At 41.7% G+C, this 27,958-nt stretch overlaps 1 protein-coding gene and 1 non-coding gene across 6 annotated transcripts; both read left to right on the top strand.

The window, feature by feature from the left end:
- Positions 1–2,233: 2,233 nt before the first annotated feature.
- Positions 2,234–2,305, top strand: TRNAA-CGC. The gene has a single exon. It is a non-coding gene; the product is annotated as a tRNA-Ala (tRNA).
- A 1,575-nt stretch (positions 2,306–3,880) lies between these two features.
- Positions 3,881–26,344, top strand: MMAA (metabolism of cobalamin associated A). 5 transcript variants are annotated; one of them, XM_032464340.1, is made up of 7 exons: positions 3,881–4,002; positions 15,247–15,750; positions 18,030–18,152; positions 21,506–21,676; positions 23,005–23,090; positions 24,871–25,020; positions 25,994–26,344. In XM_032464340.1, the coding sequence occupies exons 2-7, from the start codon at positions 15,306–15,308 to the stop codon at positions 26,279–26,281; spliced, it is 1,263 nt and encodes a 420-aa protein (XP_032320231.1). In that variant the 5' UTR covers positions 3,881–4,002; positions 15,247–15,305; the 3' UTR covers positions 26,282–26,344. The 5 variants fall into 5 exon arrangements, with proteins under 5 accessions (XP_032320231.1, XP_032320240.1, XP_014416823.1 ...); XM_032464349.1 differs by having other exon boundaries at positions 3,984–4,002; positions 15,295–15,750; XM_014561337.2 differs by lacking the exon at positions 3,881–4,002 and adding an exon at positions 4,014–4,207 and having other exon boundaries at positions 15,295–15,750.
- Positions 26,345–27,958: the final 1,614 nt, after the last annotated feature.

Below are 27,958 nucleotides of genomic sequence, written 5' to 3' on the forward strand. Positions count from 1 at the left end.
TGTGAACAGAAATGCATCTTTGAGAGTCAGAGGGTGGACTAGGGCAGGCAGAATGGCCCCTCCCAAAGATGCCCACACCCCCATCACCAGAACCTGTGAATAAGTTACCTTATGGGGAAAAAGGAACTTTGCAGATGTGATTAAGGTTAAGAACCTTGAGATACAGAGGTGATCTGGGTGGGCCTATTTTAATCATATAAATCCTTAAGATTCTTTGATTGATGAAATCTTTGACCAATGTTACTGGCTTTGAAGATGGAAGAAAGGGACCACAAGCCAGGGAATGTAAGTAGCCTCTAGAATCAGGAGAAGATAAAGCAACAGATTCTCCCATAGTCTACAGAAAGGAATGCTGTCAGTTGACATCTTGATTTTACTCCAGTGAGATCTGTTCTGGACTTCAGGCCTGCAGAACTTTAGTATATTTGTGATCTTTTAAACCAAGTTTATGGTAATTCTTTTCACAACAGCAATAGAAAATGAATACTGTAGTAACAGCTAGCAATTACCATGTTCTACCACTACAGCAAGTGCTTCCCAGATAAGCCTTTCAAGAAAGGAAGCTAAAACACCTCTGAAATCATATTACATAATCTGGCCGTGGCCACCTCTCTGACCTCATCTCCCACTCTCTCCCTTGATCACTACCATCCACTCACTCTAGTCTCCTTACTGCCCTTTAAACATACCAAGCACACAGTCTCCCCTTCTTAGTATGTACTTTCCTTAGATACCCACACGTGTTTCTCACTTTGCTCAGGTCTCTGCTCACACGTCACCTTCTCAGTGAGACCTTCTTTGCTCACCTTACATAGGACAGTATACACCCACCCTCACTTGGCATTCACTAACCCCTAATCCCTAGTTTATTATCCCACACAGCACTTACACAATCATTTGACACATATTTGTTTATTCACTCTGTGTTTTTTTCTTGCTCCCCAAATATAAGCTCTGTGTGGGCAGCGGCTTTATCTGTACTGATGACAGCTTTAGCTCCAGAACTTCAATTAGCACCTGGTACACAATAGTCACTCAATAAATACTGGCAGGAATAAAGGAACACTTAAAAAACTACTGACAGATTATAAGAATTCGCTTATGTTAACATTCTAACGCAAAATACATAGCATAGAGCAGGGATCATTAGACGATACACATTAATGTTGCTTTGGTTGGGAAACAGACCTCAGTGTACAGATTCAATACCGTGCCTTTAAGAATGAGGTCACTTCCATAGAAAACAAACTTACAGGGTTGGGGGAGAATGGGGTGTGGAGGGATAAATTGAGAGTTAGGGATTTGCAGATATTAACTACTATATATAAAATGGATAAACAACAAGTTCATACTGAATAGCACAGGGAACTATATTCAATATCTTGTAGTAACCTATAGTGAAAAAGAAGATGAAAAGGAATATATACATGTATAAATGAAACACTATGCTGTACACCAGAAATTAACACATTTAAAACCAACTATATTTCAATTACAAAAAAAATGAAAGACCATTCATTTCTCAAGTGACTTCCTATAATTCTAAACATGGTATACCATTTCTTAAGGTCATATTATAAGCAAAACAGCATATAAATTAATTTTGCATTTTCTTATAAACATAATACATTTTATTTTTTTAAAAAAGATAATTGCTAGCTACATTTTCCTTCAACTTTTTAATTCTGAAACATTTCAAACTTACAGAAGATTTGAAAGAAAAAACTACAATTAACATAGTGCCATATTTTCTCTATACACATTTTTTTCTTTTTGTCCTGGATTACCTGAAAGCAGTTTGCAGATATCATGACCTCACCCCTAAACATTTTAGCATGCATCGCCTAAGAACAAAAGCATTTTTCTAATAACCTTAATATTATTATCAGGCCTGAAAAATGTAAGTCAACAATATAATTCCATGTTCAAATTTCCCCAATTGTCCACAAACTCTCCTGTATAACTTTTTAAAAATTCATACTCCTATCCAATTCATGGTTGCCCATTAATGCAGATCAGTCCTTCTGTCCTTTGTTGTCTGTCTTTCATGATATTGACATTACTGAAAAGTCTAAACAAACCACATTCTGCATTGATCTGTTTCCTTACAGATTCAGGCTAAACGTTTTGGCAAGAATGCTTCACCGGTGTGCTTGCAATAATCTGTGTTCTCCTCAGCATGGATGCTAGAATTGTTTGCCAGGCAGCATCTATTACCATTCTGCAGGGGGGTGGGGGTATAGCTCAGTGGTAGAGCCTGTGCTTCGCATGCACAAGGTCCTTGGTTCAATCCCCAGTACCTCCATTAAAAATAAATGCATAAATAATGTATGAAAATGTCTGCCACAGTACACACAAAGTAGTTAATCTATAAATAGTGGTGTTTAAAAAAAACCAAAACCCAAAACATTTCTGCAAAGGACTAATGCTCCATGGAACACAGTTTAGGGAACACTTGGATAAGGAAAAAAATGTGAAATGCACTAAAATGTTTAAGAGTCTGTAGGGTAAAAAGCAGGTAAGAATTAAAAATCATTTTTAAATTACAAACTTCATTCCCTTAAGTAATGCAAACTGAGCTTTCATAAAAGTTAACACAACCAAAAACCCTCACTAAACATTGTGCAGACAAGGAACTCCAAGCTTAAAGAAAAGTAGTAACTTCCAAGTTCTATCACTGTATTGACTGCGTTTAGCAGCTGAGATTTGAAACCAAGTCTGACTACTTACATGTTCTTTCCACTAGACCCTTTACTTCACTTAATCTTATGTTTTATTTTCTGTAATTAACTATTCTTGGGTCTACAATTACTCTAGGGTAAAATTGATCTTTTAGTCTAAATAATAATGAAGCTGCTAAGGAAGACTAATTCATTTTTTATTGTTTCATATTCAGTAAGAATCAACTCACAGCAAGTAACTGAGGAAGGCTTAACCTCTCCCAAATGCATGCAATTATGCAAATCATATGTGGGGACTGGGGTCTTGGCTCCAGATACTAATTATAATACAGCCCCCATTTATGACCATATCTAGTAGCCATAATTTGATCTTCGCTATTGCCTAAGATGATGGCTTTATTACGTTACAGCAGACATTTGGGAGACACCAGTTTTACCTAAAAATTCTAGAATTCAATTAAGCTCGGGTTTTATTACTTATTACAGGATCTAACAGGTTTTCCAAAAAATTAGTTACCTTTCTGACCCGGAGAGAGGTAACAAATATTAAGCAAAAGATAGAGCCTTTCCCCCTCTGTCGAGTTTGCGAGAGCGGTGAGCGTGGGTCCTTTCTTTTGGTACAAGTTTGGAAATATTAATCAACACGAATGAGTAACTTAAGAGAAAAAAATGCTAGTCCTTCAGCCGTTAAAACCCACGCCATGCTTTTAAAACTTGAGCTGCATTTCAACGGAACATTACTGAGCATTTACTCCAATAGGCTGGAAATCGCTTTGGGGAATCTGAATCCCCTTAATTTCACCGGACTGTCAAACGTCCCATGTCTCGCCCTCCACCCCATACTTTCAGATTTGCAGGGAGAAAAGGAAACAGGTCTCCGTACGTGGGCCGTCGCAAGATGCGGGAGCCCGGCTGGACTTGGGCTCCACCTCCCGGGCTTCGCGAAGCACCAAGGCCGGGAAGGGATGGCCATTACCCTCCACCTTTGGAGGCGATCTGGACCTTAAGGGAAGCAAAAGCTACCCACAGAGACCGTAAACCGCCGTCTCTCGCGTCACTTCCCCGACGGCTGCCGGACGCGCCGCCCCGTCCCCACCTGCCGCAGGCCCTCAGGCCTCCAGGCTCACGTGCCCTGCGCCACACGCCGGAATCCCGCGGCCACGTCCGCCGGGACCCCGGCCACGCCCCGCGCCGCCACCCGGCCCCCGGCCCCTCCCGGGCTCCACGCACCGGCGATGGTCGCTGCGCCTGCGCGCCGGCCGACGCGGGGCGGGGTGAACTGGCCAGGCGGAAGGGGCGGCACTTCCGTGGCCTCGGGAGGGTGAGTATGGGGTGGGGGGTGCGCGGGGCGCCCGGAGTCGCGGCCCGGCTACCGGCTCAGGCCGCTTGGGGTCCGGCCTCAGCGTCGGGGGCGCCCCCTGGAGGACCTGGGGTAGGGGAAGGAAGAGGAGAATATTGAGTTAGATGATGAGAGTGCGGGAAATGTGTGGACAAGCAGGCGTCGGCAAAGTGGGTTCAAAGAGAAGGTCAGTGTGATTTGTCTGTAAAGGAAATTCTCTGTAAACAGCGTTTTAAAAATTTCATCATTTTGGACAGGTTTATGAGTTTACCGTTGTGCCACAGTAAGGCAGTTTTGTTAAGGTGGCTGGTCTCTTTATCGCTGCCAAACCTGCTGAATGATTAACCAGAGGATGTATCGGAAAAAGGAAGGATAGTCCAGTGTTAGCTACTACCACCCTAGTGAAATTAAAACTCATCTTTTATGGAATAAAACCCACGCTATAAAACTAGGGTTCAAACTGAAAGTCCCAAACAGCATCTAGGTTCTGTGAGCTACTGTGCCAGGTATGGGCTAGGTCTCTTCCAGCAGACATACTGGATTCAAATAAATTTCTATTTCTGATTAGAAAATGAAGGACAACCTAAACCAAAATGGCCTAAACAAAGTCTTATTTAATTACCTGAAGAGAAGTGCCCTAATACATATATTTTGGAAAACAAACACTACTATAGCTTTTACAGGTTGGTACAGAACCGAAAGTTTCCTGAAACCCTGTGTGGATTGCTCATCATTTTGGGGTCCACAATGTTCAGAATATTCTTTTATATAGAAGGAGTTCATATTGTTTTGTGTTCAAGGTAATAAGAAAAAAGACTAGGACAGTTCAGATAAGGGCTGTTTTCTGTTCTATTCTATAAGGAGAGACAAAACAAAGTGAAGTTATGTAACCATAAGGTATGTAAGTTAGAGCTTGAGATATTTGAAGATGTGTAAAAACCTGTATTTGGCACGGAAAGTGCCGGTGAGTGCTTGAGACATTTGCCCCTCAGCTGATTGTTGCCATGTGGGAATGTGGGTCCCTCATACATAGATCTGATTTTCTCCAACACAGGCTAAAAACCTGTATTTTTGCTATTTTTCTAGATTTTTAATGTTATTGGCAGCCAATTCAGTTATGCACTCACACTCTGTGGGCCAGGAACAGCCAGTTTGTGACCTCTGCAGATCACCTGAGTACTCAGAAATAGAGTTAAAAGAGGAAAAAGTTTCCAGAAACCGATAGGAAGGGATTTAAGAAAACAGTGGGATTTAAGCTGGACTGAATAGGAGAGGTGTCATGGAGCGAAAAGGATGTATCAAGTGAGTGAAAATCTCAGTTGGAAAAGTAACGAGCAGGTGTGGAAGATAATGAGTAAACTTTCCTAGGAGAGGTCTGGAAAGGGCAAGTGCAGCTAAGTGGGAAAAAATTGCTTTGGGAAACCCTTCGGTACCAGTCTGTCTCCTTGGGCAGTGGTTCATACATTTGTGCATACGTCATAATCACCTGGCAGGCTTTCGAAACAGTGGCAGGCTTGGCCCCCACCTCCTGAGTGGGGGCCAAGTGGGAGGTCTTGGGTGGGGTCTGAGTTTTTCTCATCAGTTCCCAGTTGATACAGGTGCTGCGGGTCTGGGGACCACACTTTGAGAACCACTGTCCTAGGGTGTGGGAAACTATTGATGGAATTTGGTGTGGATTAGTGAGGAGATCACATTCATGGCTCAGTGTGAGTCTTGCTGTGACGTCCAAGATGGAGGATTGGGGAGGGGAGAGAGAGAGAAAAGAAGGTTCCTTGCAGTTGGTAAGCACCTGCTTGATGCCAGCCCCTCACGCACACTATTTTCATTTCATACTTCCTATGACCTGAGATGTAGGTCTTAAGTATTTTCATGAAATGGAGAGTAGTAGAGATTGCCCAGGTCCTATAGCTAGTCTCAAAGCTCCTTAAGACTGGTTCAGATTTGAACTAGGATTCTAGCAGTGGAAATGAATCAGAACATTTAATGGTGATGGAATTTAGAAAAAGGCTTCCCAAGAAGACTGAAACCTAAAAGTGGAAGTGGGGAAATCTTGAGTCTTAACTGGGGAAGTGATAAAAGGTAAAGTGGACAAGGAACTTTAGAACTTCAGTATGTGTTCTGTATTGCACTTACATAACAATGACCTATTTCAAAGTGCCTTGTTTAAAAAGTCATTCTGTTCCCCCAGAATTTCCTGAAATTATTTGAAAAGGAGAAAGTAAAGCCTTCTGTAAGGGTAGTGGGAGATGGTAAACAGATTAATGGCATCTGTCAGCCTATCGTCACATCAAAAGTGGCATTGAGAAACAGGAACACACGGTGTAACTCTGCTTTGCCTGCGTGAACTGTGCTGTACCGCAGGCGCTGACCTGACATTGATTTTGGAAATCCTGAATGCTTTTTCTTGCCAGGGCAGTTATTGAAATTGAGAATATTCATTGGATCAATTTCAAGACAAATATCCCAAGTCAGATTGGCTGCTGCTGAGCAAATTTTTAATGAAGGAAAACATCCATATATTGAAATCAGACTTTAAAGAAGGAAGTTCTAAAAATATATTTACACTGTAAACTCTATAAAAATTTTAAGTTTTCAAACATTCATTAGCCAAGTAATCAGCGTAATGGAGTTATTGACCCATACAGAATTGCAGCAGATATTCATTCATTTATTCTGTGAGCAATAAACTACGCTGTGGATAGAGCGATAATTCAGTCTAGGCAAGACTGACATCTTAAAAAATGGTCACAAAACAACGTGATCTGCACTGTAATAGAGGGATGTGACCAGTACACGATGAATGGAGATAGAAATGACGACTAAAGGGGTGTGGAAAGGAGGCCAGGGAACTGTTGATGGAGGAGGAGACTCTTGAGTTGATTCTCGAAGGCTGAGGAGGAATATGTGAGATGGTTAAGGAATTCCAATCAGAAGAAACATCAGGGACCACGGCCAGGAGGTATAAAGAGTACAGGCTTTTCCAGGACCCGTGTGCAGATCAGAGTGGTTACAGCAGTATGGTGCAAGTGGAGGAGGGAGATCAGTTAAGTTGGAGCAGCTCATAAGAGCACTCATGAAGAGTATGAAGTATTTATGCAATGACTGTCTTGGCTGGATTGTAACGTTCATGATGTTAGGAGCCAGTTTGGACCCATATACCGATGTATTCCAAGGCCTAGCAGAAGGCCTAGTATGAAATAGATTCTCAATAAATAGTTGCTACATGAATGAATGGCTGAATCACAGGAAAAAAATGTTTTTAACAGATAAGGCAGAGGGAACTTTTAAAGTATTTTAATCAGTGGCATAATACAGTCAGATTTTATGAGGATAAGTGGTAGTATGGAAGATGAATTAATAATGGCTGTAGTAGACTGGGGTATTTCAGACTTAAGATTGTGCCCATTGGTAGATTGCAATCTGCATTTTAAGAAAAAGTAGAAAAGAGTATTAGAGTATATCACATGCAATCGGGGTAAATAATGTTTTGTGAAACGTTTGTTTCAGTTATGTACCTCTGTGTTGACTGATGTAAGTGTATTTCTTCCTATGGACTTCTATCAAAGTTTGAAAGCTGTTAGAGTGGAGCAATGTGGGCCTGATGGTGGAGAGAATGGAATGGATATGGAAGATATTTTGGAGGAAAACAAGTGTGGAAAACGAGCATCTTAAAATGCTGCTGTCCACAGGAACCTTGCAGGGGAGGGGTGCGCTCAGCAACCTGTATCAGCATATTTGTGCTCTTGCTGGTTTTCATTATTTATAAGTAAGTTGACATTCTGGTTTATTAGGAATGGCAGTGCTTTGAGGCATCTGACTGTGTGTTGTAAATACTGCAAAATTTCTCTTATTTTGGTAGTGCTTAGCTAAAAATTGTAGGATGGAACCAATTCACAGAAACAGCTTGAGTTAATTCTTGGCTAAGTTCGTTGCTTTCATTCCATAAGAAAGCAGGAAAAGGTGCTTAGTTACATGAGCAGGTGGGAAGGCCTTCTCCCCACCTGCAGGATTTTGCCACCCTGTTCGACTTTGTTCTGCCTGTGACATGTAAATAAGGGCAGAAAGATGCTCATACAAGGCTGAGTTATATTGGCTTTGTAAAATTTTGTGGACTCCTTTAAAATCTGGTTGATTAAATTAATGGGTTTAAGTCTATTATGCGCTCAGTTATCAGGTGTGAATTATTCTGTGGAGCAAAAAAAAATTTAAAAATTTTAGAAATTTGGTCTGTTCTGTCACTTAATACATTATCAGGGAGCTCCTACTCATAAGGTTTGCACAGAAAATGTAAACTCATTTTTCATTCTGGCCTAAGTAAAAAAAAAAAGAGCGAGAGAGAGAAACAAAACACAGATAAACAGCCTGCCATAATCACTCCATACTCAAATGTGAAGGGTCATTTGGTGTCCCTTTAATGTGACATGACACCACTCCTCTTTATATGACAGTCTAGAGTCAGCACCATACAAATCGGGATTTATGAAATCTATAGTTTTTCCAAAGTTCTGCCACAATCAACCTAACCTTAGGAGCCTCACCTATAAAATAGAATCTCATCTACTGTCGTGGGGCTTAGCTGAGGAAATGCACGCACAAATGGCTCACACATAGTAAACATCCAGTGAAACGTAGCAGCCACTGCTCTGCCATTCATTGGTCCAGAGGGTTTGGGGACACCAAGAAAATCAGCCCTCTGGGAGAGATTGAAGGTATAATGTCCTAGAATTATATACATCTGGGTAGCTTTTTTGATTTGGCAAAAGAATGTTGTAAAATGGTATGCTTTTCCTGGCTCTTTTCATTTAAAGACCTTTTAAGAATTCTGCTGGCATCAAAGGGCAGGGAACTTTGCAGACCCAAATTGTGATAAACCCTGCAGTGTAAATCAAAAGCTTGTCAGATAGTTGGCATGGATCTTCTGAGAAAGACTGTAATTAAATTGTTGCACAAAATCACTATTCTGAATGTTAGCACAAAATCTATATACTATTTATTAGACTGTTTTAATTATCTCATTTATTTAGGGAATGCTGTTTGCTTGCATTATTAGAAGTGGACATTATTTTCATCTGCTAATGCTCTTGTTACTGGGCTTTGATTCCTGACAAACCTATCTTTAGGTTTTTCTGTTTTGGAAGATTAGTTAGATGTCAAAAGTGGCCTTGATTCAAAACAGGGAACTTAGAAGACAGGATGTTTTTAGTAAAGATCCTCAGGTCACACAGGTTGAGACTGTTATTCAAACTTTTTTTTTTTTTTTAGTATATTAGATCAACATAAAGTACATGGAATATCTACTCATGAACCTTAAAAAATGATTATTACGAGGTTGCCATGTGCCAAGCACTGTGCTAGATGGATACTAAGGAAATACAGAATAAGGAGTTGTCCTTTCTCTGGGAGGATCGTCAGCTGCGGTGAGGGAGGAGAATTGAGGGGAAGGAGAGGTCTATAAATAGAGAAATTAGAGAATAAGAAGACAAGCACTCTGCCTGAGATGTGAACAAAAGGCTGAGGAGCACTGAAGTTAGAAAGAGTTGACTGCCTGGGAAAAGCAGGGGAAGATGTGTCTTAGAAGAGGTGATATTTGAACTGAGCAGATGTTTGTCAGGCAAAAAGTGGAAGATATGCATTCCAGACACCTAGTTTTTATTATAGCATATAGACGGTTTTTTAAAAATCTGCCATGCTCAAAAATGGTTACTAGCCCATGTGCACCACATTATTTCAGAGCGTTGTTGAACTTCAAATCTTAATATGGTGATTCTGATAGACGTCTCTGTGAATAGAAGCCTAGCTGAAACATGACTATCACTTTTTTCACCTTGCAAATAATTTTACTAGGCTTTTTGAGTATGTATGTTAATTTTATGCCTAGTATAGAAATTGACACATAAATACAATCGGATGTAATGCTGATGGTTTGATAACTGGTTAAATTAAATATTTGCTTCTCATATTATGAGGAAATGTAAATGCAGAAGGAAGCAAGTTACTGGTTATAGCAAAGATAAAAATTAAATCATGAATAGGTATTAGATATCTCTCATTAAAATTATAAAAATTCCAAATTTCATCTTTAAAAAGTTTTTTTTTTTAACTATAGCAACTATATTGGTTTTGCTGCTATAGCAAATTACCACAACTCAGTGGCTTAAAACCACATACAGTTATTCTCATAGTTCTGGAGATCTGAAGTCTGACATGGGTCTCTCTGGGCTAAAATCAAACCATCAGTGGCACTTCCTTCAATCCTGGCAGCTCTCGGGGACAATCCATTTTGTTGTCTTTTGCAGCTTTTACAGGCTGCCTGCACTCCGTAGCTCACGGCCCTTTTACTCCTTCTTCAAAGCCAGCAAGGGTGGATTGAGTCCTCCTCGCCTGGCATCACTCTGCTCTTCTTTGCCACCTCCCTCTCCCATTATAAAGGACCTTGCTAATGACATTGGGTCCACCTGCATAATCCAGGATACTCCTTTTACCTTAAGGTCAGCTGATTAGCAACCTTAATTCCATCTGCAACTTTTAATTCCCCTCTGCCATGTAACATAACATATTCACAGGTTCCAAGGGTTAGGATGTGGACATCTTCGTGGGGCCATAAATCTGCCTACCACAGTAACATATGATGCTTTTTAAAAATCAGAAAAAGAATGATCAGCCAAAGCACAATGTATAAGCACCATAATATCACTCATCCATAGACAAAGTTAACACTTTCACAAATGTATTCCTTCCGGGTGTGTGTGTAAAATTTTATGAAAAATGGAGTCAGCCCTCTTTATCTCCAGGTGCTCCTTTGGTAATCTCATTTGGTCTCTTGGATTTAAATGACACCTGAACACCGGTGATTCTCAAATGTATACGTCAACTCTGACCTCTTCCTGAGACTGATAAATGCAACTGCCTACTCCAGATCCCACTTGAATATTTAGTAGGCCTCTTAAGCTTAATGTGTCTGAAACTAAATGCCCGACCTTACCTCAGACCTCACCTCCCACAGTCTTCCCCCGCTCATTAAAGGGCAGCTCCATCTCGACCGTGGCTCAGGATACAACTCACATCTCGTTTATTAGCAGGTCCTCCAGAATTCATCCAGAATCTGATCTAATACTACCCCCCTCCCCAATCCGAGTCATTATCATCTCTCATCTGCATTATTGCAGTAATCTCTTAGCTGCTCTCCCCATTTCTGTTCTTGTATCCCACAAGATCCCTCTAAAACAGAAGTCCATCAGGTTCTCCTCTGTCCCATGGCTGCCCATCTCACTCACAGTCAGTCCTTCCAGTCCTCTCTAAGGCCCTCTGTCTGTTCCCCTCTCTGGCCTTCTCTCTCACACTTTCCTTCTTGCTCATTCACGTCCAGCCACACTGGCCTCCTTATTTACATGTCTGGTGTCTGTCTTCCTTTACTAGGATGTTAGCTCCATGGGGGCAAGAACTTTTGTTCAATTTGATCATCATTGCATCCCCAGTGCTAGACTATCATGTGGCACAGAGTAAATGCTCAAATATTTGTTGAACGAATGTTTTATAACCTTGTTTCTCTCTCCTTTCTCAATATATTACTTTGCTCTTTTTTTGAACATAGCTTTGTTGGATAACAAGAGGTAGTCATGGTAAGACTTAATTAAAGGGCATATTTTAAGTAATTCTCATTTTTTCTTAGGCTACATGTGATAACATCTCCCCTGAGGGAGAAAAGGACTAGGTTAGTAATCAGAATGTTCTGTGTCCTGGTCAACATTTCCTCTTTCTCAGTTCTTTGGCTCTTAATGCTGCCACCATCACTGCTTCTTACTGCTCTGGGAGGACCAGTTACTAATATCTGTTTCTCTTTTAGCTAGAGGAATGACTGCTCCTTTATTCTGAAACAATTTATTAAGAAAAAAATGCCACCAAGAGGTAATAGATCTGAGTCCTGGCCCTGCCCCTGGCTCTGACTGTAGTCATCTAACTCACTCTTGGTTTCCCCTTATTAAATGAGAATAATAATAACTGTCCAGTTGTCCTCATGGAATTTTCTGCGGGGGGTAAAATGACATAAAGTATTTGAAAATGGTTCATAAAGTCCTGAGTCAATAAAATAAGTGCAGGTTAGTATTTTGGGGGAATAATTGCAACATGCCAGGCTCCATGCCAAGGTTTGAGCATCCTTAACATGGACAAGAGGGTCTTGAACTTAAGTTCTCTTTCCCGTTTCTTAATGCCTTGTCTTGGTCCTGGTCCTCACCGCGTCCTTTGGGTCTTTGCTGGGGTTTTGTCAGCTGGGCTGGGTGTCACCAGGGTCTGATCACTCTTGGCTTCTCGGCACTGCTCCTCGTGTTATCTCCCCAGGACCGAAGTTGATCAGGTCACTTGCCTCTGTGAAGATCTCTGTCGTTTCTCCACTGCCAGCAAGACAGCATCTATTCCCTTAGCCTCAGCGTACATCCTGATCCCGGCCTCATTTCCTGTCACTAGTTCCATGGATATGCGCCAGGTTTCTGCCTCACTGAATTTCTCAATCTTCTCTGATTGGCAGGGAGAGACCAAGTCTCAACTCAGCCTCTATACAAGTGTGTCCTCAGCCTAGAAAACCCACCTCATCTTTCTTCAGCTTTGTTCAGCCTTTCAGACCCAGCCCTGACATCAACTCCCCCATAACTTGAACCTTCTACTCCCCCAGGAGACTTAGTTTCTGTAATCTTGTCTGTCCCCACGGCACATGGTTCTTTCTTTGCACATGGTGTTTATTATTCTGTGAGCTGTTGACATGCTGGATTATGTTATTTAGGGTAAGATAATGAGGCAGTCCACCTAAGATGGTGTAGTGGATTGGATGATGACCTCCAAAAAGATATGTTCATGTCATAATCCCTGGAATTTGCGAATGTGACTTTATTTGGAAAAAGGGTCTCTGCAGATGTAATTAAGGATCTTGAGATGAGATCATCTTGGATTATCTGAATGAGCCCAATTCAACGACAAATGTCCACACCAAGGAGAGGCACAAAGAGAAGAGTAGGCCAGGGCCAGGAGGCAGAGATGGGAGTTATGCAGCCCTGAGCCGAGGAGCCCCTGTGCCCCCAGAAGCTGGGAGGGGCAGGGAAGGATCCTCTCCCAGAGTCTTCAGAGGGAGTGCTGCCCTGCTTACAGTTTGATTTCTGACCCCCAGCCTTCAGAACCCTGAGAGGATATGTTTCTGTTTTAATCCACCAAGTGTGTGGTTGTTTTAATCGACCAAGTTTGTTGTGATTTGTCACAGCAGCCATAGAAAACTAACATGGGGGGAGGGTAGAGCTCAGTGGTAGAGCGCATGCTCAGCATGCATGAGGTCCTGGGTTCAATCCCCAGTGCCTCCATTAAATAAAAGAAATAAATAAACCTAATTACCTCCCTCCCCAACAAAAAAAATTAAAAAAGGAAACTCATGCAGATGTTTACAGTACAGTGACTGGAACTTAGTATCATTGTCATCACCGTCAGAAAGCATTGTCACCACTGTTACTCTTGCAGCCCTGGGACCTGGGAAGTGGAACATGCTCAGGAAATAGCCTTCCCCATGAGCTTCCAGCCTGGTGGCCAGTGGTGACGGTGTGGATGAGAAGTGTGTTCGAAGATGGTATCCAACGAGATCTTCCAGAATAGAGCGCCTCTTTTGTTTGCTTGTTTGTTTTGAATGTCTTTTTGTGTGTTTGTGTGAAGGGTGGTAATGGATGTTTTTAAACTGTTTTTTAGAAACATTTGCAAATAAATTGTCCTTTTAGAATAAGACGAATTTTATATAGATAGAGGTCATAATGACCCCCACCGCCCCCCAAAATTGAAAAATGATGAGCAGTTATAGTTCTAACAACAACAACAAAAAATCTTAGAACATTTTTTCTTTTTCCTAATAGACTTACTTAGCTAAAGTTAATTTTGTGCTGGCCTTGGAATACAATTTAAGAGGTATTTTGGAGCACTAAGGTAATTTATTTCATTGTGCTACAAGGTACTTGAAAACCAGAATTTTCCAATAATCATAAACACAGACTTGGTAGGTTATATGTATTATTTGTCTGTAAATTTTAGTTTGCCATTGGAAGCTAGGTCTGTGATCTGATTTTTTACTGAAGTTTTATAAACTGGCATCGTAGGAAGAAAAGCTCGTATTTACTGAGCTCCTACTCTACTCTGGTTACCGTCCCAGGCTTTTTATATGAATTAACACATCTTTTCTCACAGCTGTCCTAGTCTCTTACCTGTTCTCTTAACTCAGAGGAGGCCAAGGCACAGGGTGGTTAAATAACTCGCCCAAGGTCATTATGGCTTAAGTGGCGGAGACTCAGAGTGGCCATGCCTTGTGAGCTCAGCACCCCTCTGACTCCCAGAGGACCCCGTCAGCTTTCATTGTCTAATACAGTTTGAAGTGGAGAAGATCAGTGAATGTAAGGAAAGGACCCGCATCCCATTCCACAGTGGTTCAAACTGGACTGTACTTGCCCTCAGAGATTCTGATTCCTGGGCCTGGGAATATGCCCTTTTAGTAAGCACCCGGGCGATATCTGACTTTGAGATACACTGAGCTGGACCCAACAGTCCTCACAGTTCATTTTGCGTGAGGGCTTGGGGCAGTGGTGGTGATGGTGGTTTGTGTGCTTATGTTAGGCCACGCTTCACCTATGTCTGTGTTCCAGATGAGTCTGTTGAACACACAGGTGGATCTAAACTTACGCCTCAACACCTGCATTACTAATCACCTTTCTTTTGTGGAGAATGAATAAAAGGCCAACATCAGAGGGATTTTTTTTTTTAAACTTTTGAATGAGCTTCAGAATAGGGCATATTTGATCTGAGGAAATTGTTACAGTGAATGTAATGTCCACAGACAGAAGAGAATAAGCATGACGTGAAATTTCTACCCTGATGGTTTGGGATTTTACTTTGTTTGTTTTGTTATATTGGTTTTGGTTTTGGTTTTTGTGTTGGTTTTGGTTAGAAGATTTTACTGTGCACTTAACTTTAGCTGCACTTCACAGCAGAGCAAAAATTTCACGATTTGGGTTAATCTGAATGTTAACTATGGACAAGGAGGGAGTCTTCTCTGTCAGGTTTGGTAAGAAACTCTCACACATTGGGACTACCAAAAACCCTGATTACGTGTGGTTTAGAATCTCGGGAAAACACTAAGCTTACGGTTTTATTACTTCAGAAACTTAGTTGTATGTTGAACTGGCAAAAATGTGTTTTCCTTTCTTTTAGGGAGTCACAAATCACATTGAACCCAAAAAAATCCAGTGTTTTCTCCAGTTACAGACAAAATGAACATTCCCATGCTGCTCCAGCATCCTCCCCAGCACTTCCTAAAAGGCCTCTTAAGAGCACCTTTCCGACGTCACCACTGCATCTTTCACTCGAGTACTCATCTCGGATCAGGAATCCCATGTGCCAGGCCACTCAGTTCTCTTGGACGCCATTGTACAACGTGGATGCTGCTGTCGGATGGCTTAAAGAGAAAACTGTGTCTACAGACAACCGTAAAGGAACATCCAGATGGATTTTCTGATAAAGAACAAAGATTTGTGGATAAACTCTATACTGGTTTAATCCAAGGGCAAAGGGCCTGCTTAGCCGAGGCCATAACTCTTATAGAATCAACTCACACCAGGAAAAAAGAGTTAGCCCAGGTGCTTCTTCAGAAAGTACTAGTCCACCTCAGAGAGCAAGAAAGGTTAAATAAAGGGAAGCCACTGGCATTTCGAGTGGGTCAGTTCGTTGTTTTTTTTTTTTTTTTTTAGGTCTGCCTAGTGAATATTTTTCTAGATTCTCTCTCTTCTTTTAAAATAAGTCTAAATAGTTTGTGATCTAACGGGGATTTGTTTTTCCTTCAGAATTTTGAAATGAATTTTAAATGCCTTTTCTTTGCAAAAATTAGTCTTGTTACGTTAAAAAAGAAAATGCCATGACCATTTGAACCAAGGCTCTGTATTTTAAGAGAATAATGTAAGATTTCTGTTTTGGCAGGAATCTTGCTGTGGCTCCCAGAATAGGAACATGACAGGAGAGCTGTTTACCAGTTTACTCCTTTCTCTCGGTAGAACTTCTGCTTAATAGTTTAACATGAATTCCCTGTTGTGGTTACATCAACCATAATTACCCTTAATCACATTTCAGAATTCTACTTCTTAGGTGTTTCATTAGTCTTTCTAGAGGCAAGTCTCTCTTCTTTCAGATACTTTTTTATTAGCGTTTCTGGAAATGGCTTGACTCTAAGCATAACCATCTTAATACCAAAATGTATTTTAAAGGAAAGACCATATTCACTTGTGATCTAAAAATATCAGATGTTCACTTGACTTCTTGAACAATTGACCTGTTTCTGTAATTGCAAAGAAGCTTGCTGTGTTTTTGAAATTGTTCATTAGAGAATGGTCTAGATATGTTTGACTAGAAGGAATTTAGCAAGTCAGTTTTGGGTGGAATGAGCACTTTTCACGATGGCAAACTGGGTAATTCCAACCAACCCAGCCACTAAAAACAACTTGAAGTGGTGGATGAAGTGCAGAAATTGTGTGAGGAATGAGCAAATACACTTAAGAAATGGACTGGCATTGCACTAGACTTTTATATCTCAGTTTATTTGCAACATCGGGTCTAAAACTGCTCGTCTTTAGGGTAACAGGGCCTAAATGCTTTAAAGATAATTTTGAAAATTAAAACTAGCTGATATTTGTACTCATCCACATTTTTCACACCCCTTATTCTCCTGCCCTCACTCAGGGGACTCTCTTTTTGAGAGTACTGCACTGGGTGTTAATAATCTTTATGTATCGTGAACAGACAAAATAACATACTCCCAAAGAGAAATTCCAGTTACGACAAAGTGTTCACTTACTAGGCTTCATTCAGAGAATCTTTGAAGAGAAAATGTCCAGAAATACATGGAGTTAGCCAGCAACTCACACTTAACTAGCAACTCATAAATTTGCAGGGCTCTTCTGGTTCTGCCATCTTGACCTTATGAAGCAAGATACACCTATGTCTTTGTTGCAGTTATTTTCCCACCAAGATAAATAAAAGCACCGAATGTTTATTCAGCACCCACATAGATGTTTAAGACAGAGACCTCCCCTGGAAATTTTGGGAAGGAGCCAGGCCTACATACGCCATACATACTTTTGACTATAATTACAATTAAGTGCTTATGTTTTATAGGCTTTATTGAACATACATATCTCTTCCTGGATGCGTGTGCTATTCTAAACATATTGCAAAATTAACTCATCTACTCCTTACAGCAACCTGAAGAAATAGGCACTATTATATCCATTTTATTGCAGAGTATGCTCAGGTACAGAACGGTTAAGTAACTTGCCCAAGATTACACAGCACATAAGAGGCAGGGCTAGAAACATACCTGGCCGACCGGCTCTAGAGTTTGTGCTCTTACCTGCCACGCTCTACTAACTTGCCAAGGAGGGGAATTTTCTGCCTTTCTTAACATGAATTTTTTTTTTTTTAAGATTCAGTTTATATTATTTTCTTGGCGTCATGGGTGAGATTTTTAAAATTATCTTTCATAAATAGTAAATTATTTTCTCAATCACTAGGGAGTTTCAGGAATACTGAGTTGTTTTCCCCCTGGGAAGACAAGGCGTACAGGATTAGGGTGGGTGGAATAATTACTGGTCGTGACGGGAGCTGGGCAGATGTTGTAGAAATTCAGCACAATTCACAACGTAGGCAGTGCAGTCTGCCCCAGAAGACCCGCATTATAGTGAAAAGGCAAATCGCATTTTGTAATTTTTAAACCTGAATTTGGTGAACATATGGAAATCAGAATTTGTTTCCTCCCTGTGTCCTTATTACTCAGGGACTAGATAGATAGGTAGATTTTCATTTACCACTTTAGGAAGTGTTAAACTACAGTTGTGATGGTTTTAATAAATTAGGGGGAATAGAAGTTAGTCTGATATTTTAATAGAACTCATCGTGGTGCTCATTTCGTTTATTTCATTAAATTACAAGGTCTCTTTCCTCCATAGGATTATCTGGGCCTCCTGGTGCTGGAAAATCAACCTTTATAGAATATTTTGGAAAAATGCTCACTGAGAGAGGGCACAAATTATCTGTGCTAGCTGTGGACCCTTCCTCTTGTACTAGCGGTGGTGAGTAGTGTTGATTCATTTTAAATTGCAGGGCAGTGGCTCGTGGGGCTGGCTCTCTGTTACAGTTTAGTGGGAATTTGCACAGACAGGTGACTTCTGACCTCAGGCTGAGTGAAGGAAGTGAGTTCTCGGGGGAGTGACGTGGAGGCTAAGGGAGGTGGTTTGGGCACTGGGCTGTCCAGCGTAGGTTAGCATACTGGTCGCCCAGGAGTAGGAGTAGTCACTTAGAGAACTAGGAGAACAGGTTTCAGAAGATGAAGATAATCAAAAACAAATGTCAGCCTTTTGTCTGTCCCACCTCAGGCTCCGCCCCTTTTCCCACCTGTTGTTTTTCCTGGCTGCATCAGCCCCTGTGCAGTTCAGAAAATGGGTTCTTACTCATTGATTTCCTCATATTGTTGTAATATCTCTTCTCTTAAACTTAAAAAAAATCTTTGTGCCCTATGTAACTTGGCACCTGTTTCTGTTATATGTTCAGCTGAACAGAAAGCTCTTAGAGGGACCGAGTGATATCCTGCCCTTCCTGGCAGCACTTAGCACAGTACATTGTACACTGTGCTAAGCAGTTACTGATTTGAGGTCATGCAGTCACTCAAAGTTTAATGTGCAGCTCATCCTAGATAAAATGAATAAACTTAGTTCCCCAAAGGGTCACTTAGGGGACACATAAAGCTTACTCTATAAATACTCAGGAAAGGTTTTTCTTCCCTTGCCCTTCTTTCTGATTTAAGCATTTCACATCACAGTTATTCACTTTACAAGTATTCCAGTGCCTACTGTAGGCAAGGCTTTGTGCAAGGAAGGTACTGTGTTGTTTGTGGTGAATTAAGACAGTCCTCCTGGCCTTAGGGAGCTTTATATCTTTTAAGGTGAACAGACAAGTGAACACAGGCCACTACCATGTATTGTGTGTTATGAAGAGGGAAATACAGGGTGCTTTGTGAAAGTTTTTGCATTAAATCCTGTGGGTTTAAAGCTAAAAACTAAAGATGATGTATTTTAGGGCCCTTGGGTCAATAGAGAGGTAGGCAACAATTCCTGTTATCACCCATTGAAAAATCTAGCTGAGAACATTCACAGTATTTGATTCACTATAATGAAAAAGTTATCTGTAAAATAAAATTTATATTCACAAGGTTCAAGATTAAATCCATGTCAGTGTATTATCTTATTAATAATCTAAGAACTTTGTTAAAGGTAAGTACTTGAGCAAAGAATTTTTTTAATAGTGGCCCTCATTTTTAAATAGATGAGAAGGCTTTTTCCACTACCTTCATAATACTCTAGAATACTTACAATAGCAAAAGAAAACAATGCTTTTGATGACAGTAGCAGAAATGGTGACGTAAGATAATCTGATGAAAGTTACATAGCTATAGCACTGTTTACAGTAGCCAAGACATGGAAGCAACCTAAATGTCCATCAACAGATGACTGGATGAAGAAGTAGTATATATATGCAATGGAATACTATTCAGCCATAAAAAAGAATGAAATAATAATAATAATGTCATTTGCAGCAACATAGATGGACTTAGAGACATCATACTAAGTGAAGTAACTCAGACAGAGAAAGAAAAATATCATATGAGATCACTTATATGTGGAATCTAAAAAAAATGACACAAATGAACTTATTACAAAACAGAAAGAGACTCACAGACGTAGAAAACGAATGTATGGTTATCAAAGGGGAAAGACGTAGGGAGGGATAAATTAGGATTTTGGGGTTTGCAGATACATACCGCTATATATAAAGTAGATAAACATCAGGGTCTTACTGTATAGCACAGGGAACTATATTCAATACCTTGTAATAACCTGTAATGAAAAAGTATATGAAACAGAATATGTATATGTATGACTGAATCACTATGCTGTACACCAGAAACTAACACAACATTGTAAATCAACTAGACTTCGATTAAAGAAAAGGTAAAGTTACATAGCTATGTGATTCCTAACCTTTCTCAAACCAAAAATGAGGGCCCCTTTCTCAGGTAAAAAAAAAAAAATACATAGACTTTGAAAGGAAAAAAAATACACAAGGATGAACAGGACACCCTAAGTATACATTTCTACTTTATCATTGCAACAGTATATACATTTGAAAAATAGCATTACATTAAAGTTTGAGAAGCCTGCAGCCAGTCCTTGTCATGCTTTAGGTTCACAGATCCCCTGCCGTGGGAGCTTGGAGACCTCCCTAAGGGTCTGCAGTCAACAGTTTTGGATTCATTGGTAAAGACAATTATATGGGAGAGTAATTTCATAATGTTTAGTTTGGTGTGTTAGGATCTATAGGATAATAATTTAAAGGGTAGCTTTGGCAGATTGTTGACTTACACAGAGATGGTTTTACCCAGAAAATTACTTTAGAACAAAGTTCTATGTTCAGTAAATAAGGTAGTGGAGATACGTGGTACGTGTGAGTCCTGGAATTAGAACCGCTGAGAACTCTAACCTGGAATCGTAAGGGCAAAGATCATATCTTTAAGGAACATCTCAGTGTTTAGCATGAACTTTGGAAAAATTAGCTCTTAAGCAGAGTGAAAATGAAAATTCAGGTCGGCCCAGCAATATACCTTCACGTGTTACCGTAGGGCTAAAGGAAAGAAGGTAGAGGTAATTTCACTAGTTCCAGGGCTTCTCAGTCGTCTCGAATTTGCAGGGACTGATGTTTGCCAAAATGCTGCAGGAAACCCTGAAACATCACCAGTTCTATTCCATAGGTGTTACATGAATTGCCTACTGTGTGCAAGCACTCTGTGTACAAAATATGTAAGACACGGCCCTACAGATGCGGAACTCAGGTTAAAGCAGAGTCTCTGAGCCTTGGCACTAATGGCGGTCTTTGCTGTGGGCAGCCATCCTGCACCCTGAAGGATGCTTAGCAGTGTCCTTGGCCTCTGCCTACCAGGGTGACAAGTTCAAATATCTCTAGACATTGCTGAATTTCCTCTGGGGGGAAAAACCCAACCCCATGTGAGAACCATGAACACAACAATGTTAAGAGGACAGTAAAGAAGCCAGCCTGGCTAGAACAGAAGAATGATTTGGGGGTCAGTGGAAGCTGGACTTGGACAGGTCAGGTAGACTGCATTCTCCGGGCCTCCAATGCAAGGCTGAACCTCTAGTCAGTGGGAGCCACTGTCAGTTTTGAGGGACTTGAAACGTTACAGAGATTAACTTGGTGTCATTATATACGCTGTGTTGGAGAAAAGCTCAATCATATGAAACTCATTTTGAGGTTTTGGGAGAGATGTCATAAAACACTTCCCCTAAGAGCTGGCTGATTGATAATTAGCTCTCGTAGATGTTCCATGATTATGAAACGCAGCCGTGTGTTTTAGGATCACTCTTGGGTGATAAAACCCGAATGACCGAGTTATCGAGAGATATGAATGCGTACATCAGGCCATCTCCTACGAGAGGGACTTTAGGAGGTGTGACAAGGACCACAAACGAAGCTATTCTGTTGTGCGAAGGAGGGGGCTATGACATCATTCTTATTGAAACTGTAGGTGAGTGTGATTTTCTACTTTATAACAATGGAATACTACTGTAATGAATGCTATATAAGGATGAGTGACAACTAATTTCATTTGTTCATTCAGCAGGTATTTACTAAAGAGGTAATTAAATAGAAGAAATCTCAGACTCTGTAGGAGATATGAGTGTGTAGGCTACAATCCTTACCCTTAAAAAAGGAAAGATGAGCCCTGTGTCTGGATAACTTATACAAGGTGCTGTGTTTTAAGTGCAGGAGGAGAACTATGAGCATTAGGATGACCTGCGGGAGCACCACTGTAACATAACACCTGTTTTGTTTAAGCACAGTCATAAGTCTGCAATGCTCGCTAAGAAAATTAATGCAGTTGGACCCCTCTTGAATACAGGGCCGTGTTTTATTTCATCTTTCTCTTCCTTGCACATTCCTAGTTACACACGGTGAAAATACTGAAAAGGAAGCCCTAGGAATTTACATTCCCCTGGAGAGACGGTCTGTTATATTACTGTGTGATCCGTGTTTTGACACAAATTGGACTCAGATTTGGGGAATCAGGGAAGATATGAGGAAGGAGGTGACCACTGAACTCAGTTTTGAAGGAAGAATGGATTTAAGGACAGTGTGGGCTGGAGGGCATTCGCCAAGACACAGAGGAGAGAGTGAACGAACGTGGCCTGTTCAGAGAACTGCAGTCCGCTTGGGACACTTAGAGCACGAGGGTGAAGGGCAGGAGTGAAGAGGTGGGGCTGGGGACCAGGCCCTCCACCGTCTATAGAAGGGCGGATGGAGGAAAATTGCCTGGGTGCTAGTAGGAGAATCAAGGGCGAGGAGGACCATACCAACTAGAGAAAGAGGTGGCCACCGTGGGCACCTGTGACCACACAGCAGAGGGGTTTCTCCAGCACGTTTTTGGGGGAGAGAACCCGGACAGCTGGATGGACCCATGGTGGGGTTTGCAGGGTGGGTAGAAGGATGAGGAGGAGGGAAGCTGCATGTATTGCCAGGCATGGCCAAGGATTAGAATCCTGGCGCTGAAGCTGCCCACCCACTGAGGGGAGGCCGAGGAAGTGAGAAAGAGCGAGAATGAGGAGGGAGACTGAGACACGGGAATACAGGCCAGTGGGGGGGGGGGGGGGTGACAGGTTTGTTAAATGGCTAAAATAGCGGCATTTAATACATGGCTCGGAGGTGGGGTGCTTAAAGTGGGATCGGGTGGAGTGTGTGATCGTGAGCGTGAGTAAATGAACTGGAATGGAAGTGATGGCGAGGGGTTGTTGAGAAAGCCAGATTCTGGTGCATATTTTAGAATACCCTTGTATACCCTTGCGATTAAAATTTCAGGTGTGGGTCAGTCAGAGTTTGCCGTTGCTGATATGGTGGACATGTTTGTTTTACTGCTGCCACCAGCAGGAGGCGATGAATTGCAGGTAATTATTTTGACCTTTCCCCCCAAAACACAAAGCATACATCTCGAAATCACAAATTTCCAATGCTGTGTTTTTGTCAATTAGGTTGGTATTAGTGCAGGGCGAGATACATCACTCACACGGGCTGAAAGACCTGAGTCAAAGGCACGTTCTCTCCATTTTTCCCCAACTTTCAGTAGTAGAATTTGTGACCCTGAGCGAATTACACAGCTCTGGCTTTTCCACCGGTAACATGAGAGTGAATAAAATACAGGCATAGCTCCAGCCAGGAGTGACCACTGTCACACGGATGCTTGTGATCAGCTGGTTCCAAAGCTCCTTGTAAGATAGTCCGCTGTTTTGAACTGGGACCCCACCGTCGTAGTCTGTATGTTGTAAAGCAGGGCTCTTACTTTCCCCCTGCAGTGCAGCCTGGCGTTAACTACCTGGAGTTCGCACGGCCTTCACAGGTCCGGGCACCACCCCACACAAGACTGCCTTCACCCCAGTCACCCACAGCAAGCCCAGCGGGTCCTAGGCCACCAGCGCCTCTGACTGGCTACCAACGCGGGTGTTCCCACTGCCCCTCAGGTTCGATAATTCACTGGAATGACTCGGAACTCAGGCAAGCACTGCATTGCCAGTTGCAGTTTTATTGTGAAGGATACAAATCAGGACCAGCCAAATGAAGAGACCACATACAAAGAGGTCTGGAAGGGCTCCAGACTGAAGCTTCAGCGTCCAGAGTTCTTACTGGAGCCTTGTTCTGTAGGCATGATTGACTGAATCACTGTCCACATGACTGAACTCAGTCTCCAGCCCTTACTTCTCCCCAGGGGAGGTCAAGCTGATATCACGTGGCCTCACAGGCTCAACCCTTGAATCACAAGATGGGTTTTTCTGGCGTGGTAGCCCCTATTCTGAAACCTTGGTGTCTAAACTCAGTTATGGCCCTGGGCACCCATGGTGAATGACAAGACACTCCTGTCACCTGGAAAACTCCAGGGATTTAGAGGTGGCCTCCCCGGAACCTCAGAGACCAAACAAATTCTTTATTATACAACACCTCCCTTTCAGTTGAATAATTCCAAAACCATAGTGATAGCAGACTGTGGAGGCTACCATTTAGAAACATGAACTGTTCACATTTAATCATTGAAAGTTATGTTTAAAAATATCTGAAAAGGAATTTTAATTTTAGACGGCAAAATCTTCCAAATAAAGTTTAGGATTTTTCTAGAGTTTTCATGCAGCATAATTTAAGTGAAGAGACTGAGGCATTTTTAGCCATCAGGTTACTTTTTCCCTCAAATGTAACCTGAAAAAAAATGCTATGTACGTTTAAGGAAAACTTCAAAGACTTTGCTTCTGAAAGTGCAGATGTTAGTGACGGGTGTGTGTTCTTTTTAAGCACCTTAATTAATGATGGATGGTTTTTTATCCTGCAGTCTTAGCTCCTGAGAAGTAGAAGCCATCATGAGACAGTGTGAGCTGTCTCCTGGCACTCGGTCATGTGGTGTCTAGGTGATACGTTTACTCTAATTCTGAATGTTTTTCAACATGTTAGTCTCTAAATTTGGAAGAGAGATTACAGATGACTTCCAGAGTCCTCAGAGTCGGTGCTTTTGAGTAACTCCTATCAAGTGATTGTGATTCCTAGTACCCAAGGCTTGGGAAGGTGCAGAGAACAAGTTAGTTGATAAAGTGTATGACGTTCAAAACCTTAGCATTTACTGGTGTCCCATTTTTGCTGTAACTAAATGTTCTGGACAAAATCACTTTCTTCTCTTTTTCTCTCGAGGGTATCAAAAGAGGTATAATTGAGATGGCAGACCTGGTAGCTATAACCAAATCTGATGGAGACTTGATTGTGCCAGCCCGAAGGATACAGGCAGAGTACGTGAGCGCCCTGAAACTACTCCGCAGGCGTTCGGGAGTCTGGAGGCCAAAGGTGAGCTTGCAGTCCCGTCTGCGTTTTTCACGTTAGAAGTGGACAGTGCACGTTAGAAGACAGGATGTGAGTCCCAGGCTAGATGTATAATCAGTCTTCGCTTGTATATGAGATTATAATTTAAAAAGTTATGACAAAGCCAGAGTGTGCAGTTACAGTTTTAAGTATAATCCTTCAACCACTGGATGTCAAAAACGAGATGCGAGGTGATGGACTAGCTTGCTTAAGGCTTGACTGGAGCCATTTGGAAGTGATGGCAGATCCATTCTGGAAGGAACCATCCTTAAGATTATGGAGCAGCTAATGACTTGATTATCTATATTAGAATTTGAGCAAAAGAGGAAAGGCTTCTGGTGTGATGACTGCCCTTCCCATGATGCTCGTTGGGTGCTATCTTCAGTAAGGGAAAAAGGAAAATTCCATAGTAAATGATGCAGTAGTACTAAGGCAGCACTTTATCCTCAGGAGGACACTACGTGATTAAAGAATAAGCTGTAATCACTATAGTGAGAACAAGGACGACGTGTCTTACCGTCAGCTCCCGGCATGTCGTCTTGTCCACGCAGGCACCAGCCCTCAGCTCGTAGCACCTGCTGAATCAGGCAGCTTTGACAGAGGGCTGGGGCTTGGTTTCATTTGCTGGCACTGAGCCCTCGGGGAAACCTGCATAGCATTGCCCTTCTCGTCCTAGTGACCCTCTCACGGTTCCTCCGTGTTGCTTCTGAAGATCATTCGAGCAATCCTAAGCCAAAATAAATCTCTGAGACAAAAAATCTGACCTTGCCTCCGTGTCTTATTTCTGCTTTGCACTTAGTAATCCTCATCAGTTACCTTAGTATATTTCTGGGTATCAACTTTGACACAGTGATGTCTCATTTTGTCCATATACTGTAAGAATTAACTACCAGAGTCCCCATGAGAGTGCTTTCTATCATTTTAAGTAAAAAAATTCTGGTTTTTCCCTTTCCTGTAGGTAATTCGCATTTCTGCCAGAAGCGGAGAGGGGATCACTGACGTGTGGGATAAGATGAAAGAGTTCCAGGACGTCATGCTTGCCAGTGGGGAGCTGATTGCCAAACGGCAGAGGCAGCAGAAAGTTTGGATGTGGAACCTCATTCAGGAAAATGTGTTAGAACATTTCAGGACCCATCCCACAGTCCGGGAGCAGATTCCTCTTCTGGAAGAAAGGGTTCTCAGTGGATCCCTGTCCCCAGGACTAGCAGCAGACTTGTTGTTGAAAGCCTTTAAAAGCAGAGACTAGGAAATGCACCCTACACAATGGTTTTGTGTATCATTTCATAAAGTACCTTAATATTGAAAGTCACTTGTGTGCTTCTGTTTCCAGTAATTCACTTGTGGTGCCCTCGGCCTCCTTGTTTGTGAACCGTGCCCAGAAAGTCGAAGAATGATAGCTATGGATGGGAAAGGTCAGGCAGTCAGCAGTATTCACAAGGTACCTGTTGCGTGTTACTCCTCTCCATGTCTTTCTATTCTTAACTCCCTGGCATAGGGAGGATACTTTCTTCTCGTCAGTCACGAGCAGAGAAAGCCGAGGAGGACAGAAAAAGATCATGGACCTAAAATGCTTGCTTTGATCCTCTGTTCTCTGCATTTCCAGAGAAAGTATAAGCAAGAGTGACCACGTTTTTTAAGTCTTACCTGAGGCTGGAATAATACACACTGTGTCTGTGTCCAAGAGCCAGAAATCATGATTGACGTGTAGTGTGCCAGACTGTTCTAGGAATCTGTGAAATGGCCATGTATGTGAGTACCAAGATGGCTGGAATGTGTACGGATGTGAACATAGTTTTAAAGCCTACTTGTCTAGATTGGCAGACACCCCCAACGATGCGCAGGAGAGCCCAAAGGGAACCGGGAAATCGGCCACAAATAGCATGGTCCATTAATCCCCAGGGTTGGAGTAAGCCCCGAAAAGACCCAAGTGAGGTCAGAACAACTGAAGGGTTATTCCGTTTGAACATTATCAAAGGTTTTTGCTTCTCTTCCTCCTTGGCTATTTGACTTCGCATCAGCATCTTAAAAATCTGCTTTATTCTTGGTGGTGAGGAATGAGTTTTGTCCTCTGGAGGAAGCGTGGTGCGGCGATGAAGAGCTTGGGTTCTGGAGTTGCGACTGGTGGGTTTGAACTTTCAGCCTAGATCAATCACTTACTGGCTGCGTGAGTTCAGACAGATAACTTACCTTTGTAAGTTTTAGCTTCCTCCCAGGTAAAATGGAATTGACATACTAACTTTATAGGGTTGGTCAGGATAAATGAGAGAACGCAGGACAGTCAGTCATTTTGCTGTCGTGATGGTACATGGGAAATACTCAAAGTCTGCCTGCTACTGTTATTACGTTAAAGTTCTGAGTACGCGAAGCTGTACAAACCTTATAAAAGGTTCAGTGTTCTCCCATGGTCTTATTACTGCCATCAGGCCCTTGTGATATTTTATGGTTGTCTTTAAAGCACCTGCTCTAATTAATTCTTTGACTATATCTTATACTGTTTGATGGTAGTTATAACTATGTAGGTTTGAATAAAATGGTTTCTAACATAAAATTTCTCCATTGCAGAAAAGTCATTCTGGAAATTTCAAACATGTTGTATTCTGAGAATATTTTATAGTGTGTCAGCTTTCATTGTTACCTTCCTATGTAGAATCAAATTTCTTGGTTATTATTTTAGCAAATACTCCTTTATGTTTTTTTAAAGGATTGTGTTACTGGTATACCTACCTCACACTTGAGGCTTAGGAACAACTTTGGAAGGTCATCCAGTCAATTCACCTGATTTCAAAAAGGTCCGTCATTAAACAAACCATTCTATCAGATGAAAACCTGTTTAGAATATTCCAGAGGAGGCATTCCATAATTTCCCTTAGTAAGCTATCACAGGGAGTACCGGACCTGTCCTTTGTGGTGCAGAGGAAGCAGC

Source organism: Camelus ferus, chromosome 2, assembly GCF_009834535.1.
Source record: "Camelus ferus isolate YT-003-E chromosome 2, BCGSAC_Cfer_1.0, whole genome shotgun sequence".
Lineage (NCBI taxonomy): Eukaryota > Metazoa > Chordata > Mammalia > Artiodactyla > Camelidae > Camelus > Camelus ferus.

Excerpts from the sequence above, each read along its gene's own strand:
- MMAA (XM_032464327.1), top strand. The coding sequence starts at position 13,603 with ATGAGAAGTGTGTTCGAAGATG. Across the intron at positions 15,751-18,029 it reads GCCACTGGCATTTCGAGTGG|GATTATCTGGGCCTCCTGGT; the intron begins GTCAGTTCGTTG and ends TTTCCTCCATAG. Across the intron at positions 21,677-23,004 it reads CATTCTTATTGAAACTGTAG|GTGTGGGTCAGTCAGAGTTT; the intron begins GTGAGTGTGATT and ends TTAAAATTTCAG.